General features: G+C 43.3%; 1 protein-coding gene across 2 annotated transcripts in view; it reads right to left on the reverse strand.

Annotated features, from left to right (window-relative positions):
- Positions 1 to 730: 730 nt before the first annotated feature.
- PCDH11X (protocadherin 11 X-linked) overlaps positions 731 to 20,802 on the reverse strand; it is a 1,941,173-nt gene continuing 1,921,101 nt past the window's right edge. For both annotated transcript variants that reach the window (XM_069746098.1, XM_069746097.1), the window contains one exon: positions 731 to 4,716. In XM_069746098.1, coding sequence (XP_069602199.1) covers positions 4,331 to 4,716 — 386 coding nt within the window. In that variant the 3' untranslated portion in view covers positions 731 to 4,330. The remainder of the gene's footprint in view (positions 4,717 to 20,802) is intronic.

Below are 20,802 nucleotides of genomic sequence, written 5' to 3' on the forward strand. Positions count from 1 at the left end.
AAAGAAAAGAGGAGGGAGAAGGACTAAAGAAGAGGGAAGGAAAAAGGTTTAAAGAAGAGGGGAGGAAAAAGGTTTAAAGTAGAGGGGAGGGAGAAGGACTAAAGAATAGGGGAAGGAGAATGACTAAAGAAGTGGGGAGGGACAAGGACTAAAGAGGGAAGGAAGAGGGTTTAAAGAACAAGGCAGGGAGAAGGACTAAAGAATAGGAGAAGGAGAAGGAATAAAGTGGGGAGTGAGAAGGACTAAAGAAGAGGGGAATAAGATGAACCAAATAAGAGGCGAGGGAGAAGGACTAAAGAAAAGAGGAGGGTGAAGGACTAAAGAAGTGGGGAGGAAGAAGGTTTAAAGAAGAGGGGAGGAAAAAGCACTAAAGAAGAGGGGAGGGAGAAGGACTAAAGAAGAGGGGAGGGAGAAGGACTAAAGAAGGGAGGGAGAAAAGATAAAGAAGAGGGGAGGGAGAAGGAAGGGGAGCATTTGTGGCAAGATGAGGATAGGGGAGTATAAATGTAATAAATGCAAATTGATTTTTTACCTAAATGGAGCAAATCTACAATTCACTCACCTTATGTGGATACATTTGCTATAATGTTGCTTGATGGTTTTTCTTCTTTTGGATAGTAAAAATATGTAAATTTTAGCAACCATTTTCTTTTCAGATTTGCATATTTTTGGAACGCAGAGAGACAAATACATGAGCCAAAGAAAGAAATGTGATATATACAGCAGGCCGTTCTTTCTAAAGGTTGCAGCAATTTTATTATTTACTACCGATACAATATCATTCTTATTTGTCATGACTCGTAAATAATGAAGACGGTGTGCAAGATCTGTCCAGAAACTCCTAGGTCACATTTTTCCAACATCTATTTATTGCTGACATAGAAACACAGTTAAAAAGGGAAAACATGACATCTGAAGTGAAGACTACAGGTAATGTATTCAAGTCTCATAAGAATTAACATTTATGTCTAGTTAATACATGCAACTTTCTGAGTGCCACAGGAGAGAATTCCATATACTCTTATGAAAAGCGAGAGGGGGCAAAATACACAATTTATTGTAAATCTTTTAGACTTTTCTTAGTGTTTTGTTTTTACAATTTTTACACAATTAAAACCATTTTCTAAAAAAAAAAAACCCAAAAACCTTACAGTGGGGACAATATAAAATAAAATGCCAACTCTACTTATATTTGCCCGGCACAGAGAGAAATAAAAGCATTTTTTGCATTCGTTTTAATCCCTCGACAAGTGGAAGTTTTCTAGAAGCGACAAGCAGGTAAATTACAGCGTTTTACACACAGATTTGTTTGTAAATTACATTGTTAGGTTACATTAAGAAGCTTACACAGAAAACCTACCGACCAGCACTCACACGATTTCTTTATTGTTCACGCTCGGTACTTTAAGGACAAAATCATTTGGATTGTTTGTTTCCTTTTGTCTCTCAGAGACATTTTAAAGCTCTTATAACATCGATGAGGCGCTGACGTCTGAAGTATCAGAGATAAAGGATGGATGAAGCAGTGAGTGAGACATACGTGGGGCGAGCAGATTAAACCCACAGTTTAAATGGCCCTATTCAACCATTGAAGTGACGGGAATGTGGTCAAATTTCCAGTACTTAGTTATTTCGGAATCTTGGCTTTTGCCTAGAACGTGGTTACTCAACAATGTCTCCTATATCGATGGAAATATTCACACAGTAAAGATTCTCATAATGCGCATATCATGGTTTCAGAAGAGATGGGAGCGCTCTGTGTTGGCACGATTATGGACCCAAAGAGCGTTTGACAAAGGCCAATTCTTAGCGGATGTGTGGCCACTCGGGAAAGAGTAACAATGAACATCCGCTCCACCGTTATCAGCTTTACAAGTTCTGGAGAAGTTATCCAGATTGATATGAATTCATCAGTCATAGTGACACTCTGCCTATTCCCATGTTTGATCGATGTAGATTCTTGGACATTTCCATTTTTCTCTTAAAGTGTTCTGACATTTTTTTTTTTTAATTTCTTGCTATATCCTAGTAAACGACCCAATAAAGATGTCAATTATCTCCAATAACCATCCATGCTCAAAGCTTTTTTATGATTTTCTCTCGATTTTCTGGCCAACTGTACTTACCCTGAAGCTTCAACCACAATGGTTTATGATGTCAATGAAGTTCACACATGTCCTTCCGTTGTTGGGATTTAGTTTTTTTCTTTAAAGGAGTCTTTTGGTACAAAATGTCTATTTTGGCTCCTGTTTTAAGAATATGTGTTTGGTGCACCCTTGGCGAGGCCAAACAGTATATCGCACCTTTCCACCTACTTCTTTTTCATCTATCTCTGCCCTACTTTTGTAAATCCAGAGATGGATGGAAAACAAGTATGTGGGAATAAGGACACACTGTACTGTTCCTACATGCCAAGGGTACACCAGGTGCAAATGCTTGGTCTGAACAGTGATTTTGTGCTTCGAGCCTTTCTTTACATGTGGAGTAAGGTCATCATCTTCACTGAGCCTAGAGCTTCAAACTTTAGGGTATGCACACACGGCATCCAAGAACGGCGGCTCTTCCATTCAGAGTCTGGTAATTTATGTTGCGGGTGTTCACATGTTGCACAAATTTGTTTGCAGAAGACAGACAAAAAAATGTAAAAGTCATTGCAACCGTCGAACTCTACGGGTCCCGATTGTGCTTCTAGGAGAACAACTTGTGAAAATGTCCATGATGTCCTGTGTTCAAGTTTCACTTCTTACTTCTGCCTTCGCTATCCAAGTGGTCTTTCGAGCAGAGGACCGTTCTCCATTCTAGATTTGCCCCCCAATAGGCCATATGCAAATCTGTTGTCAGAAATGGTTACTAGATTCCAATATTCCTTATTCCTACATGAAATCTATTTTCCAGGCTTGAAAACCACCACTGGGACTAACCGGATCTACAGTGAAGAGGCCCCGTAAATTAACTTAACTGAAATTACTTCAAAATGTAATAACTTTAATTTGTGAACGCACATTTTAATATTCATCGGTTCCCACGAAGGACCAACTAATTTGCATCCTTGTTTTCTAACTGTAACACGCATTACATGAAGTCAAAGAATAATGGTTTAATATGGCAGAAAGGGAAAATAAAGAAATCGTGAACGTCTTCGACTGTTTTCATAAATCCATTACGTAAGTGACTCTTTTAACAATTTTCCTACTGAAACTAAAATCTACTGCAGTCATCGATTTACTATTTTGACAGCTTGGTTGCTGCTCGATCGTCGTATGTGATAAGGACGACGATTGTAATGTTCTATATACAACAGAGAAACTAAATAGTGATGTCAACAGAGTTGCCCGGCGCCTACGATGCCTCCGTCATACGTAGAGGAATGCTAGAAGTGGATATATCGGCCGGGTAATTGTTAGTCGTGGGATATAAATCATACAATCCATCAGAATGGAATTATACATTTTAACAAATTGCAATTCTAGAACATCTACGATCCTGGGTTTATCCAGCAGGAATAAGAGTGAAAGGCTCGTGTGTGTATATATAGGAAAGGACTGATCATGAAACTCAACTAGTAGGACAGTGTGATGTCGGAGGCATAACCTGGGGTCAATATCACGTTCCATCTCTGCTGACTTCTCGTGGCCTCCACTTCTGGATGCTAAGAGTTTCATGGAAACGTGTCACCTCAGGCTCATCACAAATGTATGCACCATTGAAGGAATTATGTAAATGCTACAGGGCCCATGGCAATGTAGGACTCATCATCACCCTTAACACCTATAGAGGGAATGATTATGGATCAAAGAGGCAAAGGACCTCAGATCAGCTTCACCGTACCATAGAAAGAATGTAGCTGATATGACATCCATGGAAATGTAAGACCCCAGATCAGGTTCACTACATTGTTTTTTTTTGCCCATGAGTGGTTGGAAAAATTTGGGTTACACCACTTTCCGATAGGATGACTCTACATCCATGGGATGAAAGGGAGTAGATGCTAGGATTAGGAACCATCAATAACAATAGCGACTATTTTTATATTTGTTGTGGCGCCCATTCCACTCCTTTCAGGAACCTTAAAAAAAAAAAAACTGGCTCAATCATAACCCATCAAAGTTTTGAAGAACTTACTCCCTAATCTAATGATTGTGGGCGACAGTGTTAAGAACATACAATACATGTCATTAGTCTTACTTCAGTCATTAGATGTAGCGTCGTTCTATATACACAATGTATCTCATGTCACACTCCGATGTATCTTACACATGTATGGAGTGTTCAGCAGTGACTATGTACATCTGACACACAAGTATACACACAAGGAGCTGCGAGATGCTCCTCAGAGCTGGTGCTCGTGTACAAAGATAGGATTACTCCCTGAACCTGGTGCTTGTTGACATGGAGTGAAATTTGCCAAGGGAATCACTTTGACTGGATCTTCAATAGTACAGTGTCTCTCACATGTGTTGTAAAACTGGGGTCGAGATGTCCCCTTTTCAGTATCTTCCTTGGGTAAAGGTCTTCCAAGGGTGTGTACTCCATCTGGCCTGGTACCTCTTCCCCAACCTTGTTGGAATCCAAATGTTGGCAAAGGAGGGTTGGACTGTTGGTATTGGGTCAGGGATGGAGGCATCCAACAGTTATCGGAGTGGCCGAGGATCAGGCATTCTTGGGTGCAGGTCTCCGAGGCTTCTGCCAGGGCTTTCTGAAGATTGACTTCAATTGCTAGGAAGAAGAAAAAAAAAAGTTTTAAATTAGTTTGGCTGTAGGACAGAAACAAAAGTGCACAATGTTCACAACGGGTTCAGTTCATTCATCCTTTTGAATCTATTTTTTTGCCTAGTTTTTCCTGTTTTAAGGCTGTTTATTGTTTTACACCAAATAATGGGGGAATTTATGAAGACTGGCATGTAAAATATCAGTCTTTAACCAAACCCCCCCTGCAGTAAGCACATGTCTTCAGAACTTTTGCACATCTGAGAAGTCACAACTTTTAATTTTTGGAAGACAAAATTGTTACCAAACTAAAAAAAAAAATGTTTGCCACTTGTTTTTACCCCAGTCTTTGTCGACTTTTAAAAATATGTTGAAGTTTAGCCAGGAGAATAGCGTGGCTGAGCACAACTGCCAAAATCATCGTAATGTACATTACTAAAATGTCCTGAGATACGGCAGACATTTATACCAGCCCCTGGCGATAATCTGGGTCATAGTTTATGAATTCATCAATAAATTGTTCTACTTTTTTGTCTTAGAATATGGTAAATTTACCCAGAGGCGAATAATCATGCCCCTTTGCGAAAACTCATCCACTTTTTTTGTAATAATGATTTTGACTCAAATAGGTAACATATAACAACAATTTTGCACAAATTCCTTCTTGGATCAAATATAGTTAATTTTTTATGGGACAAAATTGGCTTAAAGGAATGATCGATTCCCCCTCGAGTTCAAATTGACCTTGTGATTCAACCAATGTTCCCATGACACAGTCCAATGACCACTTTGGGCTGAAGTCTACCCATTAGTCCTCATCCCCCCATTTATGGTTAAGGAGGAATCATTGTTCTACTTCACTACAATATTTTAATTTATGGGCCAGAAGAATGGCAAACCTTCCAGTTGTGATACATTTACATCACAACACATACAGTCATGGCCAAAAGTGTTGGCACCTTTGAAAATGTTTGAAAAAATGTAGTATTTCCCCAGAAAATTGTTGCAATTCCACATGTTTTGTTATACACATGTCTATTTCTTGTGTGTATTGGAAAAACGCCAGCCCCCAAAAAAATCCAAAAAAAAGGTAAATTGGACATAATTTCACACAAAAATGGAATGGACAAAAGTGTTGTCATCTTTACAAAGATTTGGTTAAAAAAGCTTTTGTTTCACGCATGTGATTGTCATGCAAACTCACCAGTGGCAAGTAACAGGTGTGGGTAATATGAAAATCACACCTGAAACCAGATAAAAAGAGACGTTGCCTCAATCTTGGCATTGCGTGTCTGTGTGTGCCACACCAAAGCATGGAGAACAGAAAGAGGAGAAGAGAACTGTCTAAGGACTCGAGAACCAAAATTGCTGAACAATATCATCAATCTCAAGGTTACAAGTCCATCTCCAGAGATCTTGATGTTCCTTTGTCCACGGTTCGCAACATAATCCAGAAGTCTACAACCCATGGCAGAGTTGCTAATCTCATTGGATGTGGAGACAGAGAAATATTGATGAAAGGTTGCAATGCAGGATAGTCCAGATGGTGGATAAGCAGCCCCAATTAATTTCCAAAGAATTTCAAGCTGTCCTGCAGGCTCAATGGGGCATCAGTGTCAGTGTGAGCTATCTGTCCATATATGAATGGAATGAAAGCTATGGCAGGACAGTGCAGAAGACCCCACTGTTGACACATAAACAAAAGCTAGACTGCAGAGTGCAAAAATGTATGTGAGTAAGCCAAAATTCTTCTGGAATTATCTAGTGGACAGATGAGACCATGATACAGCTTTTTGGTAAAGCACATCATTCTACTGTCTACGTAAAAAGTAATGAGACCAACAAAGAAAAGAACACAGTACCTACAGTCAAATATGGTGGAACGTCACAGATGTTTTTGGGATGCTTTGATGCCTCTGGCACTGGGTGCCTTGACTGTGTGCAAGGCATCATGATATCTGAAAATTACCAAAGGATTTTGGGTGGCAATGTAGTGCCCAGTGTTAGAAAGCTGGGTTTGCATCCTAGGGCATGGGTCTTCCAGCAGGACAATGACCTCAGATATATTTCATAAAAATCCCAGAAAGGGATGGAAACAAATTGCTGGAGAGTTTTGAAGCGGCAGCAATGAGTCCAGATGTCAATCCCATTGATCATCTGTGAAGAAATTGCTGTTGGAAGAAGATGCCCTCAAATATGAGAGACAAGCAGTTTCCAAGAGAAGAGTCATCCAAAATTCCAGCTGAGAGGAGTAAGAAGCTTCTTAAATGTTATAGGAAACAATTGATTGCAGTTATTTATTGCAAAGGGTGCAACCAAATATTAAGTTGAAGGTGCCAACTATTTTGTCCGGCCCATTTTTGGGGTTTGGTGTGAATTTATGTCCAATTTGCCTTCTTTTTCCTGTTTTTCCAATACACAAAGGAAATTAACATGTGAACAACAAAATATGTGTAGTTGCAACAATTTCTAGGAGAAATACTTCATTTTCTGGAAGAATTTCAAGGGTGCCAACACTTTTGACCATGACTGTACAGTACAGCAGTGTTCATACTTTGGAAATGCGATTTGGTGCTGTAGAAAAACCCAACCTATCAAATGTCTTTACACAGCAAAAAAAACACAGCAAATCTAAATAATAAAAAAAAAGTATGTATACAGAAACCATCATGGATCAATACCATAATCCAACCACATCCCCCGTTACCATTTCCAGCTATAATGCATTACTTTCATACCGCAATGCAGTGGAGAAATATAATTGCGGCATATTTAGCGCCATTTACTTTAAAGAACATTCATCAACCGCATGCAGTGGGGAAAAAAAAATCAGATTTCATGAAGCATTGCTTGGATTTTATAAGCATTTTGCGAGGATTGCTTATTCTGCAACTTCTTACTGAAAAGTACTTTCAATATAAAAAAAAAAAATTCTCCCCCCGCTGGAGTTAGTATTTGATAAAGGCGTCCAGTATCCTTAGTCTCCAGAGAAGTTCTTTGATTGCTTTGGAAAAAAATATTTTAAGCTCAAAATTTGCAGAGAATGAGCAAGTGATGTGGAATTTAGGTCCCATTTTCACCAACGCAGAACAGAACAGACGAGTGTCCTCGTCTACACAAAAATCAGAAGGATCTAAGAGGTCCATTGTGCATTCTCTCGAAGGAAGTAGACCTGAATGGAAAGTGATCAGTCACCTCCGGATGGTTCACCTTTCGGATCCATTATTGTGTTGGAGCCTAAGTGGGTCAGGACACCTGTGTGGGCTCCAAAGGGACCGCCGATCGCATTAGTGAAAATTGGCCCAACTAGTGGACCCTTCATGGCCATCATGGAGACAGCGATTTCAACCGGTGTAGAGGACGTTGCTTTGTAAGTCGTGAGCTCCAATTACCCTCCCAAAACAGCAGATCACCTATACTATGAGCCCGGAAGATTCATAAGCAGTAGCCAGTTTCCAATTTGGGGAACGATCACAAATCATTAGTTACATAACTAGAGCGGGCAAACTGGTTAGAGGATCTGAAGGATCTGATGGCTTCGGTGGGATTACTATCAAACAGCACCGAACAGATTTACAAAAAAATGCATGAAAAAGAAATGTTTTCGTATTTTATTGAAGAAGTGGAGAGAGATGAAAGTCAATCGCTGCCAGTCTCTCCTGGAAGCCGCCATTTTCCAATACATCTAAGGATGTGCAGTCATAGGACAGGATTGTGGGTGTCGTAGCTGTTTTCGTTCTGACCCAGGGTCAGATAGCCAGATCACCAGTGAGGCCAAATTGTTGAATTACACCCTTAATTGACGAGCGCTTGGAGACAAAAGAATCGCACACGTTGTTCTGTGTGAAATTCACTTTTATCTGATGTAATGCAGCAAGAGGCAATATTTTATACCATTTACAACAAATGTAACTCTCAATGTAATTCATGTAGCCCCCACCATCACCCAGGGTCATACTGACCTTTATTCCTCACCATGTACCAACAACATGTTGTGGCTGACTATTGAGAACATACATGATAAGAAGTGTAGTCTCCTTGAAGCGGAGACCATCAGACTACTGCATCAACAGATTCTAGTAATTCCCAGCAATTAAAGGCAAAAGGCACTTAAAGGCAAACTATTAACCCTTCTATATCATGGGCAATCTCGCCAAACTCAGTGGATTCACCCAACTATGATGTCTATGGCTGTCCTATCATTTTCTAGCATATAGCATTAATTTTATCTGGAGTTGTTTACCCCACCGGTCCTGAGAATGAAGGATCTGCGACACTGCGCTGGTTTTATTTTATTGGTCTTTAACCCTTTGCCGTGCAGCACACTTCCCTGCAAATTTGTGGTCTTTTATTGTCACTGCGAAAGGAGAAAACGAGATTGTGCTGCCCCTGTAAGTGGTGGGTGCTCTAGAGATCTACGAACTCCACCAATCAGAAAATGAAGACCTATAGAACATATATACATAACTATCGGACCCCCCACCTCTGCTGCCAGTGTCCCCCTCTAATTTTCCCACAATGGGCGTCAGAGCAGAGCACCCGGGGACTGTTTCTTCTGGCGTAAGTTGACCACTATTGCTACCCCACCATGAGAAGAGGAAGCCGAGACACCTACAGTGGCCCCCGGAAGCAGCAGGGGTCCTGTAAGTCCGTGTATTTTTAGTTTTTTCATTTCTCAGATATTTTAAGACCATCATGGACCCATTTTAAAAACTATTAAGTAATAAACACCCCATTAATTTAGATGTTGGATCCATCTAACGTCAATGTCTTCTTTTGGAAAAACCTCCTCCATTCCCCTAATCCAAACCATGTAAGAGCTTCCGAAATCTTGGAATCCGTATTGGTTTGGCGGCTTCTCTTGTCTCAGGGTTTTCTGGATTTGCAGTTTGGGGTATTTGCCGCTGATCATTAGTTCCACCATTCCCCGAATTATCGCCCGTTAACTCCGGTAGTGAAGACATCTCCCGCTTTTGTTTACCGGCTGCATAAAATTAGACTTAACGAATCGTGGGTGAAAGGGACAGAATACTTATCTCTGCGATTTCATGTTCCATACGCCACAGATATGTTAATGGAATAAGATGTGAGTAATATGGAGCCATGCATGTCATTTGCATCTATTAACGGGGAATTCGCGAACATAAATCACCAGCAAACGGAGGCAATGAAATCACAGCCACATGCAAATTGCCACAATGCGCTGCTTTCTTTATATACTAACACTAGAAACGCGACGTAAAATGCTATGAAAATGGAAATGAAGGCGCTTTCTTCGCTAACTTCATTACTTTGCTATTCCATTCATTCACATTTGCCTAATTTAAAAAGCAGCACCATAAAAAAATGCTGCAAAAAAAAAAGATAATTTACCCTAATGGAGTTGTATAGGGTTAGAATAACGGGCCTCTTTCTTATAACAGTGCCACTTCTGTCCTCAGGTTGTGTGCGGTATTGCAGCTCAGCCCTATAGAATTCAATGAATATGAGCCACTCGGTGGGGCCGTGGATCGGTGGGGCACAGTCTCTAGAAGGATGGAGCAGGTCAGGGAGGTGGATTTTTATTTTCATTTTCTTAAAAATGTTAGCACCTCTATGGGCCAATTTTTCAAACCATGGGCCAATTTTAGCACCATCGCGGGACAATTTTCAAAAAGTTAATCAGTAGTGGACAACCCCTTGAATGAAATTACAAACTGAAATTCGAGGGATCAGTCTAGGAATAGTCTCTGAAATCCTCCGATCCTGGGCTACGGAGCCTGTATCAAACGCACGCGTCTTGTTTACTAGTGTTTGATGTAGATTTCATATCTGAAGACACCATAATTATTGGCTTTTGCAGAGTCGACAGACAGACAGCAGTGAGATCCGCGTGCTTCATTTCCTCGCTTCTGATGTTTAGATTGGAAATGCCCATCAAACAGTATCCGGTAGAGCCCGGACGGCAATGCGAATGTTCACGTGCCACAATTCATACAGATACCCCAGGACTAGGGTTGAGCGAAACGGGTCGAACATTTTCAAAAGTCGCCGACTTTTGGCTAAGTCGGGGTTTCATGAAACCCGATCCGACCCCTGTGCGGGGTCGGCCATGCGGTACGCGACTTTCGCGCCAAAGTCGCGTTTCAATGACGCGAAAAGCGCCATTTCTCAGCCAATGAAGGTAAACGCAGAGTGTGGGCAGCGTGATGACATAGGTCCTGGTCCCCACCATCTTAGAGAAGGGCATTGCAGTGATTGGCTTGCTGTCTGCGACGTCACAGGGGCTATAAAGAGGCGTTCCCGCCGACCGCCATCTTACTGCTGCTGATCTGAGCTTAGGGAGAGGTTGCTGCCGCTTTGTCAGAAGCAGGGATAGCGTTAGGCAGGGTCCATTAACCACAAAACCGCTTGTGCTGCAGCGATTTGCACTGTCCAACACCACCCTCGGTGTGCAGGGACAGTGGAATTTTTTTTTTTTTTTTTTTTCCCCTCAGCGCTGTAGCTCATTGGGCTGCCCTAGAAGGCTCCCTGATAGCTGCATTGCTGTGTGTACGCCGCTGTGCAAACCAACTGCTTTTTTCAAAGCACAAATCCTCTTGTTCCTTCCTTTCTGCACAGCTATCTTTTTTGTTTGTCCACACTTTTTATTTCATTTGTGCATCAGTCCACTCCTTATTGCTGCCTGCCATACCTGGCTGAGATTACTGCAGGCAGGGAGATAGTAGCTGCCTGCCATACCTGGCTGAGATTACTGCAGGCAGGGAGATAGTAATTGTAGGACATTCCCTGTTTTTTTTTTTTTTTTTTTTTTGGTGGGAGATTAAGATTGGCAATTTGGCATTTCTGCTAGAGTGCCATCCCTGTGTGTGCCATCTCTCTCACATAGTGGGCCATAGAAAGCCTTTTCATTTTTCTGTATTTTTTTTTGTGGGGTGTATAAATTCTCCCTGATAAAAATACAGTGGGAGATTAATATTGGCCTTTGGGCTTGTGTGCCAGTCCTGAGTGTGCCATCTCTCTCACAAATAGTGGGCCATAGAAAGCCTATTTTATTTTTTTTTGGGTTTTATAAATTCTCCCTGAAAAAAAGGGAGATTAATATTGGCCTCTGGGCTTCTGTGCCAGTCCTGAGCGTGCCATCTGTGCCAGTCCTGAGCGTCCCATCTCTCTCACAAATAGTGGGCCATAGAAAGCCTATTTAATTTTTTTTTTGGTTTTATAAATTTTCCCTGAAAAAAGGGAGATTAATATTGGCCTCTGGGCTTGTGTGCCAGTTGTGAGCGTGCCATCTGTGCCAGTCCTGAGCGTGCCATCTCTCTCACAAATAGTGGGCCATAGAAAGCCTATTTAAATATTTTTTTGGTTTTATAAATTCTCCCAGAAAAAAAGGGAGATTAATATTGGCCTCTGGGCTTCTGTGCCAGTTGTGAGCGTGCCATCTGTGCCAGTCCTGAGCGTGCCATCTCTCTCACAAATAGTGGGCCATAGAAAGCCTATTTAAATATTTTTTTGGTTTTATAAATTCTCCCAGAAAAAAAGGGAGATTAATATTGGCCTCTGGGCTTCTGTGCCAGTCCTGAGCGTGCCATCTGTGCCAGTCCTGAGCGTCCCATCTCTCTCACAAATAGTGGGCCATAGAAAGCCTATTTTATTTTTTTTTTGGGTTTCAGAAATTCTCCCTGGAAAAAAAAAGGGAGATTAATATTGCCCTTTGGGCTTGTGTGCCAGTACTAAGCGTTCCATCTCTCTCTCTCTCTCAGTCAGTGGGCCATAGAACGCATATTTTTGGTTTTATTTGTTTTCTAAATTCTCCCTGAAAAAATCATTTTATTTTATTTGGTTTCTAAATTCTTCCTGATAAAATCATATTTTTTTTATTATTTTTATTTCTAAAGTCTCCCTGAAAAAAAAAAAAAAAAAAAACAACCAAAAAAACAGTGGGAGATTAATATTGGCCTTTCTGCTTGTGTGCCAGTCTTGACTCCTGGGTGTGCCATCTCTCTCTCTCTCTCTCTCTCTCTCTCTCTCTCTCTCTCTCTCTCTCCAATTGTGGTCCATAGAAAGCCTATATTTTTTTTCCTTGATTTGGGTTCTAAAATCTACCAGAGAAAATAACTACATCAATCATTGGTAGAAAAATATTGGCCTCTGGGTTTGTGTGCCACTCCTGACTCCTGTGTGCGTCATCTCTCAGTCAGTGGGCCATAGAACGCCTATTTTTGGTTTTATTTGTTTTCTAAATTCTCCCTGAAAAAATCATTTTATTTTATTTGGTTTCTAAATTCTTCCTGATAAAATCATATTTTTTTTATTATTTTTTTTTCTAAAGTCTCCCTGAAAAAAAAAAAAAAAAACAGTGGGAGATTAATATTGGCCTTTCTGCTTGTGTGCCAGTCTTGACTCCTGGGTGCGTCATCTCTCAGTCAGTGGGCCATAGAACGCCTATTTTTGGTTTTATTTGTTTTATAAATTCTCCCTGAAAAAATCATTTTATTTTATTTGGTTTCTAAATTCTTCCTGATAAAATCATATTTTTTTTATTATTTTTTTTTCTAAAGTCTCCCTGAAAAAAAAAAAAAAAAAACAACCAAAAAAAACAGTGGGAGATTAATATTGGCCTTTCTGCTTGTGTGCCAGTCTTGACTCCTGGGTGCGTCATCTCTCAGTCAGTGGGCCATAGAACGCCTATTTTTGGTTTTATTTGTTTTCTAAATTCTCCCTGAAAAAATCATTTTATTTTATTTGGTTTCTAAATTCTTCCTGATAAAATCATATTTTTTTTATTATTTTTTTTTCTAAAGTCTCCCTGAAAAAAAAAAAAAAAAAAACAACCAAAAAAAACAGTGGGAGATTAATATTGGCCTTTCTGCTTGTGTGCCAGTCTTGACTCCTGGGTGCGTCATCTCTCAGTCAGTGGGCCATAGAACGCCTATTTTTGGTTTTATTTGTTTTCTAAATTCTCCCTGAAAAAATCATTTTATTTTATTTGGTTTCTAAATTCTTCCTGATAAAATCATATTTTTTTTATTATTTTTTTTTCTAAAGTCTCCCTGAAAAAAAAAAAAAAAAAAACAACCAAAAAAAACAGTGGGAGATTAATATTGGCCTTTCTGCTTGTGTGCCAGTCTTGACTCCTGGGTGTGCCATCTCTCTCTCTCTCTCTCTCCAATTGTGGTCCATAGAAAGCCTACATTTTTTTTCCTTGATTTGGGTTCCAAAATCTACCAGAGAAAATAACTCCATCAATCATTGGTAGAAAAATATTGGCCTCTGGGCTTGTGTGCCACTCCTGATTCCTGTGTGCGTCATCTCTCACTCAGTGGCCCATAGAAAGCATATAGTTTGTTACATTTGTTTTCTAAATTCTCCCTGCAAAAATCTATTTTTTTTTTTTTGGGGGGTTTCTAAAGTGTTCCTGAAAAAAATAAAAATAAAAAAAAAATAATAGTGTGACATTAATATTAACATTTGTGCTTCAGTGACAGTCCTGCGTGTGGGGCATCTCTCTAATTTGCAGCCACCAAAAAAAGAGTGTGTAACATTGGGCCTGATTTTCGCTGTGGTCTCACCAACCTGTAAAGGGGTAGCTAAATCATACAGAAGTTATAGCTCACCGTGTAAGTTGTGTGACTGCAACAAATAACGTTAGTTTGGTTACGTTTTTAAAACAATGAGGAAGTCTAGTGGAAGAGGTCGTGGCCGGGGGCGTTCATTGTCAGCTGGTAATGAGGGTAGTGGTAGTGGTGGAGCATCAGGTGGTCGTGGGGGAAAAAATATTGCACCTAAGTCTGGAGCTGTGGAGCCAGGTTCGTCGTCCGGCTACACAAGGCCTCGAACGCTCCCTTTTCTGGGATTAGGAAAACCGCTTTTAAAGCCGGAGCAGCAAGAGCAAGTTTTGGCTTATCTTGCTGACTCAGCCTCTAGCTCTTTTGCCTCATCTCGTGAAACTGGTAAAAGTAAAAGCAGCGCGTCGTTAGTGGATGTTCACGGTCAGGGACAAGTCACTTCCTTGTCCTCTTCAGCAAAAACAACAACAGAGAAGAATGCAGCAGGCGACACAACGGGTTACTCCATGGAGCTCTTTACACATACCGTCCCTGGCTTAGAAAGTGAAGCAGTTAACAGTCCATGCCCATTACAAATTGAATCTGACATGGAGTGCACTGACGCACAGCCACAGCCAGACTACTATGCTGGTCCTTTGACTCAGACCACAACATTGCCCTCGCAGGGTGCTGATCAAGAATCAGACCCTGATGAGACTATGTTGCCCCATCACGAACGCTATACCACCGAACGACACGGTGACACAGACGAAGTTGCGCAGGAGGTACAAGAAGAGTTATTAGATGACCCAGTTCTTGACCCCGATTGGCAGCCATTGGGGGAACAGGGTGCAGGCGGCAGCAGTTCTGAAGCAGAGGAGGAGGAGGGGCCGCAGCAGGCATCAACATCGCCACAGGTTCCATCTGCCGGGCCCGTATCTTGCCCAAAACGCGTGGCAAAGCCAAAACCTGGTGGAGGACAGCGTGGCCATCCGGTTAAAGCTCAGTCTGCAATGCCTGAAAAGGTATCCGATGCTAGAAAGAGTGCAGTCTGGCATTTTTTTAAACAACATCCAATTGATCAGCGCAAAGTCATCTGTCAAAAATGTTCTACTTCCTTAAGCAGAGGTCAGAATCTGAAAAGTCTCAATACTAGTTGCATGCATAGACATTTAACCACCATGCATTTGAAAGCTTGGACTAACTACCAAACGTCCCTTAAGGTTGTTGCACCCTCGGCCAATGAAGCTAGTCATCAACGCAACATCCCTTCCGGCAGTGTAGGACCACCATTTAGCGCACCACCTGCTGTATCTGTGCAGGTATCTTTGCCAGGCCAAAGCAGTCAGGGTCAGGGAATCACCAGTTTCGTAGTAGGAAACACTGCATCTAGGGCACCGGCGGCAACAATACCATCTCCCACCGTCTCTCAGTCTGCCATGTCCACCGGCACCCCCGCTAGTTCCACGATCTCCAGCTCTCCAGTCCAGCTCACCCTACATGAGACTATGGTTAGAAAAAGGAAATACTTAGCCTCGCATCCGCGTACACAGGGTTTGAACGCCCACATAGCTAGACTAATCTCGTTAGAGATGATGCCCTACCGGTTAGTTGAAAGCGAAGCTTTCAAAGACCTGATGGACTACGCTGTACCACGCTACGAGCTACCCAGTCGACACTTTTTTTCCAGAAAAGCCATCCCAGCCCTCCACCAGCATGTTAAAGAGCGCATCGTCCATGCACTCAGGCAATCTGTGAGCACAAAGGTGCACCTGACAACAGATGCATGGACCAGTAGGCATGGCCAGGGACGTTACGTGTCCATCACGGCACACTGGGTAAATGTGGTGGATTCAGGGTCCACAGGGGACAGCAAGTTTGGGACAGTTCTGCCTAGCCCACGGTCTAGTAAACAGTTGTCTGTAGCCGTTCGCACCCCCTCCTCCTCCTCCTCCTCGTCCTCCTGCAGAAGCAAGAGCTCGTCCACAGACCGCAGTCGCACAAACACTCCATCCGCACCTGCCACTGTTGCACACCAGGTCTCCCATTATGGGGCAGCTACTGGCATACGTCAGCAGGCTGTATTGGCTATGAAGTGTTTGGGCGACAATAGACACACCGCGGAAGTTCTGTCCGAGTTCTTGCAGCAAGAAACGCAGTCGTGGCTGGGCACTGTAGATCTTGAGGCAGGCAAGGTAGTGAGTGATAACGGAAGGAATTTCATGGCTGCCATCTCCCTTTCCCAACTGAAACACATTCCTTGCCTGGCTCACACCTTAAACCTGGTGGTGCAGTGCTTCCTGAAAAGTTATCCGGGGTTATCCGACCTGCTCCTCAAAGTGCGTGGACTTTGCGCACATATCCGCCGTTCGCCTGTACACTCCAGCCGTATGCAGACCTATCAGCGTTCTTTGAACCTTCCCCAGCATCGCCTAATCATAGACGTTGCAACAAGGTGGAACTCAACACTGCACATGCTTCAGAGACTGTGCGAACAGAGGCGGGCTGTTATGTTTTTGTGGGAGGATACACATACACGGGCAGGCAGTAGGATGGCAGACATGGAGTTGTCAGGTGTGCAGTGGTCGAAGATTCAAGACATGTGTCAAGTCCTTCAGTGTTTTGAGGAATGCACACGGCTGGTTAGTGCAGACAACGCCATAATAAGCATGAGCATCCCCCTAATGCGTCTGCTGATGCAAAGTTTGACGCACATAAAGGATCAGGCGTCTGCACCAGAGGAAGAGGAAAGCCTTGATGACAGTCAGCGATTGTCTGGTCAGGGCAGTGTACATGACGAGGTACCGGGCGAAGAGGAGGTGGAGGATGAGGAGGATGATGGGGATGAGTATATTTTTAATGAGGAAGCTTTCCCGGGGGCACGGGAAATTGGTGGCGTGGCAAGGCCGGGTTCTGGTTTTTTGAGGGACACAAGTGACGTAGATTTGCCTGCAACTGCCCCTCAACCAAGCACAACCGCAGATTTGACAACGGGAACTTTGGCCCACATGGCGGATTATGCCTTGCGTATCCTCAAAAGGGACACACGCATTACAAAAATGATGAACGATGACGATTACTGGTTGGCCTGCCTCCTTGATCCTCGCTATAAAGGCAAATTGCAAAATATTATGCCACATGAGAACTTGGAACTAATATTAGCAACAAAACAATCAACTCTTGTTGACCGTTTGCTTCTGGCATTCCCTGCACACAGCGCCCGTGATCGTTCTCACACGAGCTCCAGGGGCCAGCAGACCAGAGGTGTTAGAGGGGCAGAAATCAGAAGTGGCGTTGGACAGAGGGGTTTTCTGACCAGGTTGTGGAGTGATTTTTCTATGACCGCAGACAGGACAGGTACTGCAGCATCAATTCAAAGTGACAGGAGACAACATTTGTCCAGTATGGTTACAAACTATTTTTCATCCCTTATCGACGTTCTCCCTCAACCGTCATTCCCATTTGATTACTGGGCATCCAAATTAGACACCTGGCCAGAATTGGCAGAATATGCATTGCAGGAGCTTGCTTGCCCGGCAGCTAGTGTCCTATCAGAAAGAGTATTCAGTGCTGCAGGTTCAATACTAACAGAAAAAAGGACTCGTCTGGCTACCCAAAATGTAGATGATCTAACCTTCATTAAAATGAACCACAACTGGATTTCAAAATCTTTTGCCCCACCCTGCCCGGCTGACACCTAGCTTTCCTATGAAAAGGTCTTGCCTGTGGACTATTCTGAATGACTTTTCCAATCTCGTAATTTTCTTCACCTGATTGTCCAGCATACGACATGTTTCCACCTCACGAAATGGCCAAACTCCCCACACGGGGCCGTGCTATCGCCACTTTGCGCTTGGACCCTTGAGAGTGCTGTTTGTCTGAAGAGGTGGGTGTGGCCGCTTTTGGTCGACGGCACTGCCACTGGGTCCCTCATAGTACAATAAAGTGTCTCTGGCGGTGGTGGTGCGCACCCAACGTCAGACACACCGTTGTAATATGAGGGGCCCTGTGCCTGTACCGCCGGCCACAAGACAGTTCCCCCCCCCAGCTCAAACAGTGCTCTACCACTAGCAAAATTATCTCTCACAGCTTCACCAATGTGTAGTCTAGCCGCTGACATCCTTCAATGCCTGGCACTGACAATACCATTGTTTTGACATTTTTGTTATGTTAGGCCTTCGAAGCCTGTCTGCGGTCCCTTCTTTCTACAACTACTACACTGACCAGGCCACTGCTGGCCGTGTTACCCTGGAACCAATTTAAAAGTGCCTACAGTCAGCCCAATTTTGTTATGTTAGGCCTTCGAAGACTGTCTGCCGTCACTCCTTCCACTAGACTTCCACTGACCATACACTGCTGCCCATGTACCCCTGGAACCAATTTAAAGTGCCTACAGCCAGCCCAATTTTGTTATGTTAGGCCTTCGAAGCCTGTCTGCGGTCACTCCTTCCACTAGACTTCCACTGACCAGACCACTGCTGCCCGTGTACCCCTGGAACCAATTTAAAAGTGCCTACAGCCATGTGTTATTATTTTAGGCCTTCGATGCCTGTCTGCGGTCACTCCTTCCACTAGGCCTCCACTGACCACACCACTGCTGTCCGTGTACCCCTGGAACCAATTTAAAATTGCCTACAGCCATGTGTTATTATTTTAGGCCTTCGATGCCTGTCTGCGGTCACTCCTTCCACTAGGCCTCCACTGACCACACCACTGCTGTCCGTGTACCCCTGGAACCAATTTAAAATTGCCTACAGCCATGTGTTATTATTTTAGGCCTTCGATGCCTGTCTGCGGTCACTCCTTCCACTAGACTTCCACTGACCAGACCACTGCTGCCCGTGTACCCCTGGAACCAATTTAAAAGTGCCTACAGCCAGCCCAAGTTTGTTATGTTAGGCCTTCGATGCCTGTCTGCGGTCCATTCTTTCAACTACTACTACACTGACCAGGTCACTGCTGCCCGTGTACCCCTGGAACCAATTTAAAATTGCCTACAGCCAGCCCAATTTTTTTATTTTAGGCCTTCGATGCCTGTCTGCGGTCCATTCTTTCAACTACTACTACACTGACCAGGTCACTGCTGCCCGTGTACCCCTGGAACCAATTTAAAATTGCCTACAGCCATGTGTTATTATTTTAGGCCTTCGATGCCTGTCTGCGGTCACTCCTTCCACTAGGCCTCCACTGACCACACCACTGCTGTCCGTGTACCCCTGGAACCAATTTAAAATTGCCTACAGCCATGTGTTATTATTTTAGGCCTTCGATGCCTGTCTGCGGTCACTCCTTCCACTAGGCCTCCACTGACCACACCACTGCTGTCCGTGTACCCCTGGAACCAATTTAAAATTGCCTACAGCCATGTGTTATTATTTTAGGCCTTCGATGCCTGTCTGCGGTCACTCCTTCCACTAGGCCTCCACTGACCACACCACTGCTGTCCGTGTACCCCTGGAACCAATTTAAAATTGCCTACAGCCATGTGTTATTATTTTAGGCCTTCGATGCCTGTCTGCGGTCCATTCTTTCAACTACTACTACACTGACCAGGTCACTGCTGCCCGTGTACCCCTGGAACCAATTTAAAATTGCCTACAGCCATGTGTTATTATTTTAGGCCTTCGATGCCTGTCTGCGGTCACTCCTTCCACTAGGCCTCCACTGACCACACCACTGCTGTCCGTGTACCCCTGGAACCAATTTAAAATTGCCTACAGCCATGTGTTATTATTTTAGGCCTTCGATGCCTGTCTGCGGTCACTCCTTCCACTAGACTTCCACTGACCAGACCACTGCTGCCCGTGTACCCCTGGAACCAATTTAAAAGTGCCTACAGCCAGCCCAAGTTTGTTATGTTAGGCCTTCGATGCCTGTCTGCGGTCCATTCTTTCAACTACTACTACACTGACCAGGTCACTGCTGCCCGTGTACCCCTGGAACCAATTTAAAATTGCCTACAGCCAGCCCAATTTTTTTATTTTAGGCCTTCGATGCCTGTCTGCGGTCCATTCTTTCAACTACTACTACACTGACCAGGTCACTGCTGCCCGTGTACCCCTGGAACCAATTTAAAATTGCCTACAGCCATGTGTTATTATTTTAGGCCTTCGATGCCTGTCTGCGGTCACTCCTTCCACTAGGCCTCCACTGACCACACCACTGCTGTCCGTGTACCCCTGGAACCAATTTAAAATTGCCTACAGCCATGTGTTATTATTTTAGGCCTTCGATGCCTGTCTGCGGTCACTCCTTCCACTAGACTTCCACTGACCAGACCACTGCTGCCCGTGTACCCCTGGAACCAATTTAAAAGTGCCTACAGCCAGCCCAAGTTTGTTATGTTAGGCCTTCGATGCCTGTCTGCGGTCCATTCTTTCAACTACTACTACACTGACCAGGTCACTGCTGCCCGTGTACCCCTGGAACCAATTTAAAATTGCCTACAGCCAGCCCAATTTTTTTATTTTAGGCCTTCGATGCCTGTCTGCGGTCCATTCTTTCAACTACTACTACACTGACCAGGTCACTGCTGCCCGTGTACCCCTGGAACCAATTTAAAATTGCC

The sequence above is a fragment of the Ranitomeya imitator genome, chromosome 2 (genome assembly GCF_032444005.1).
Source record: "Ranitomeya imitator isolate aRanImi1 chromosome 2, aRanImi1.pri, whole genome shotgun sequence".
NCBI lineage: Eukaryota > Metazoa > Chordata > Amphibia > Anura > Dendrobatidae > Ranitomeya > Ranitomeya imitator.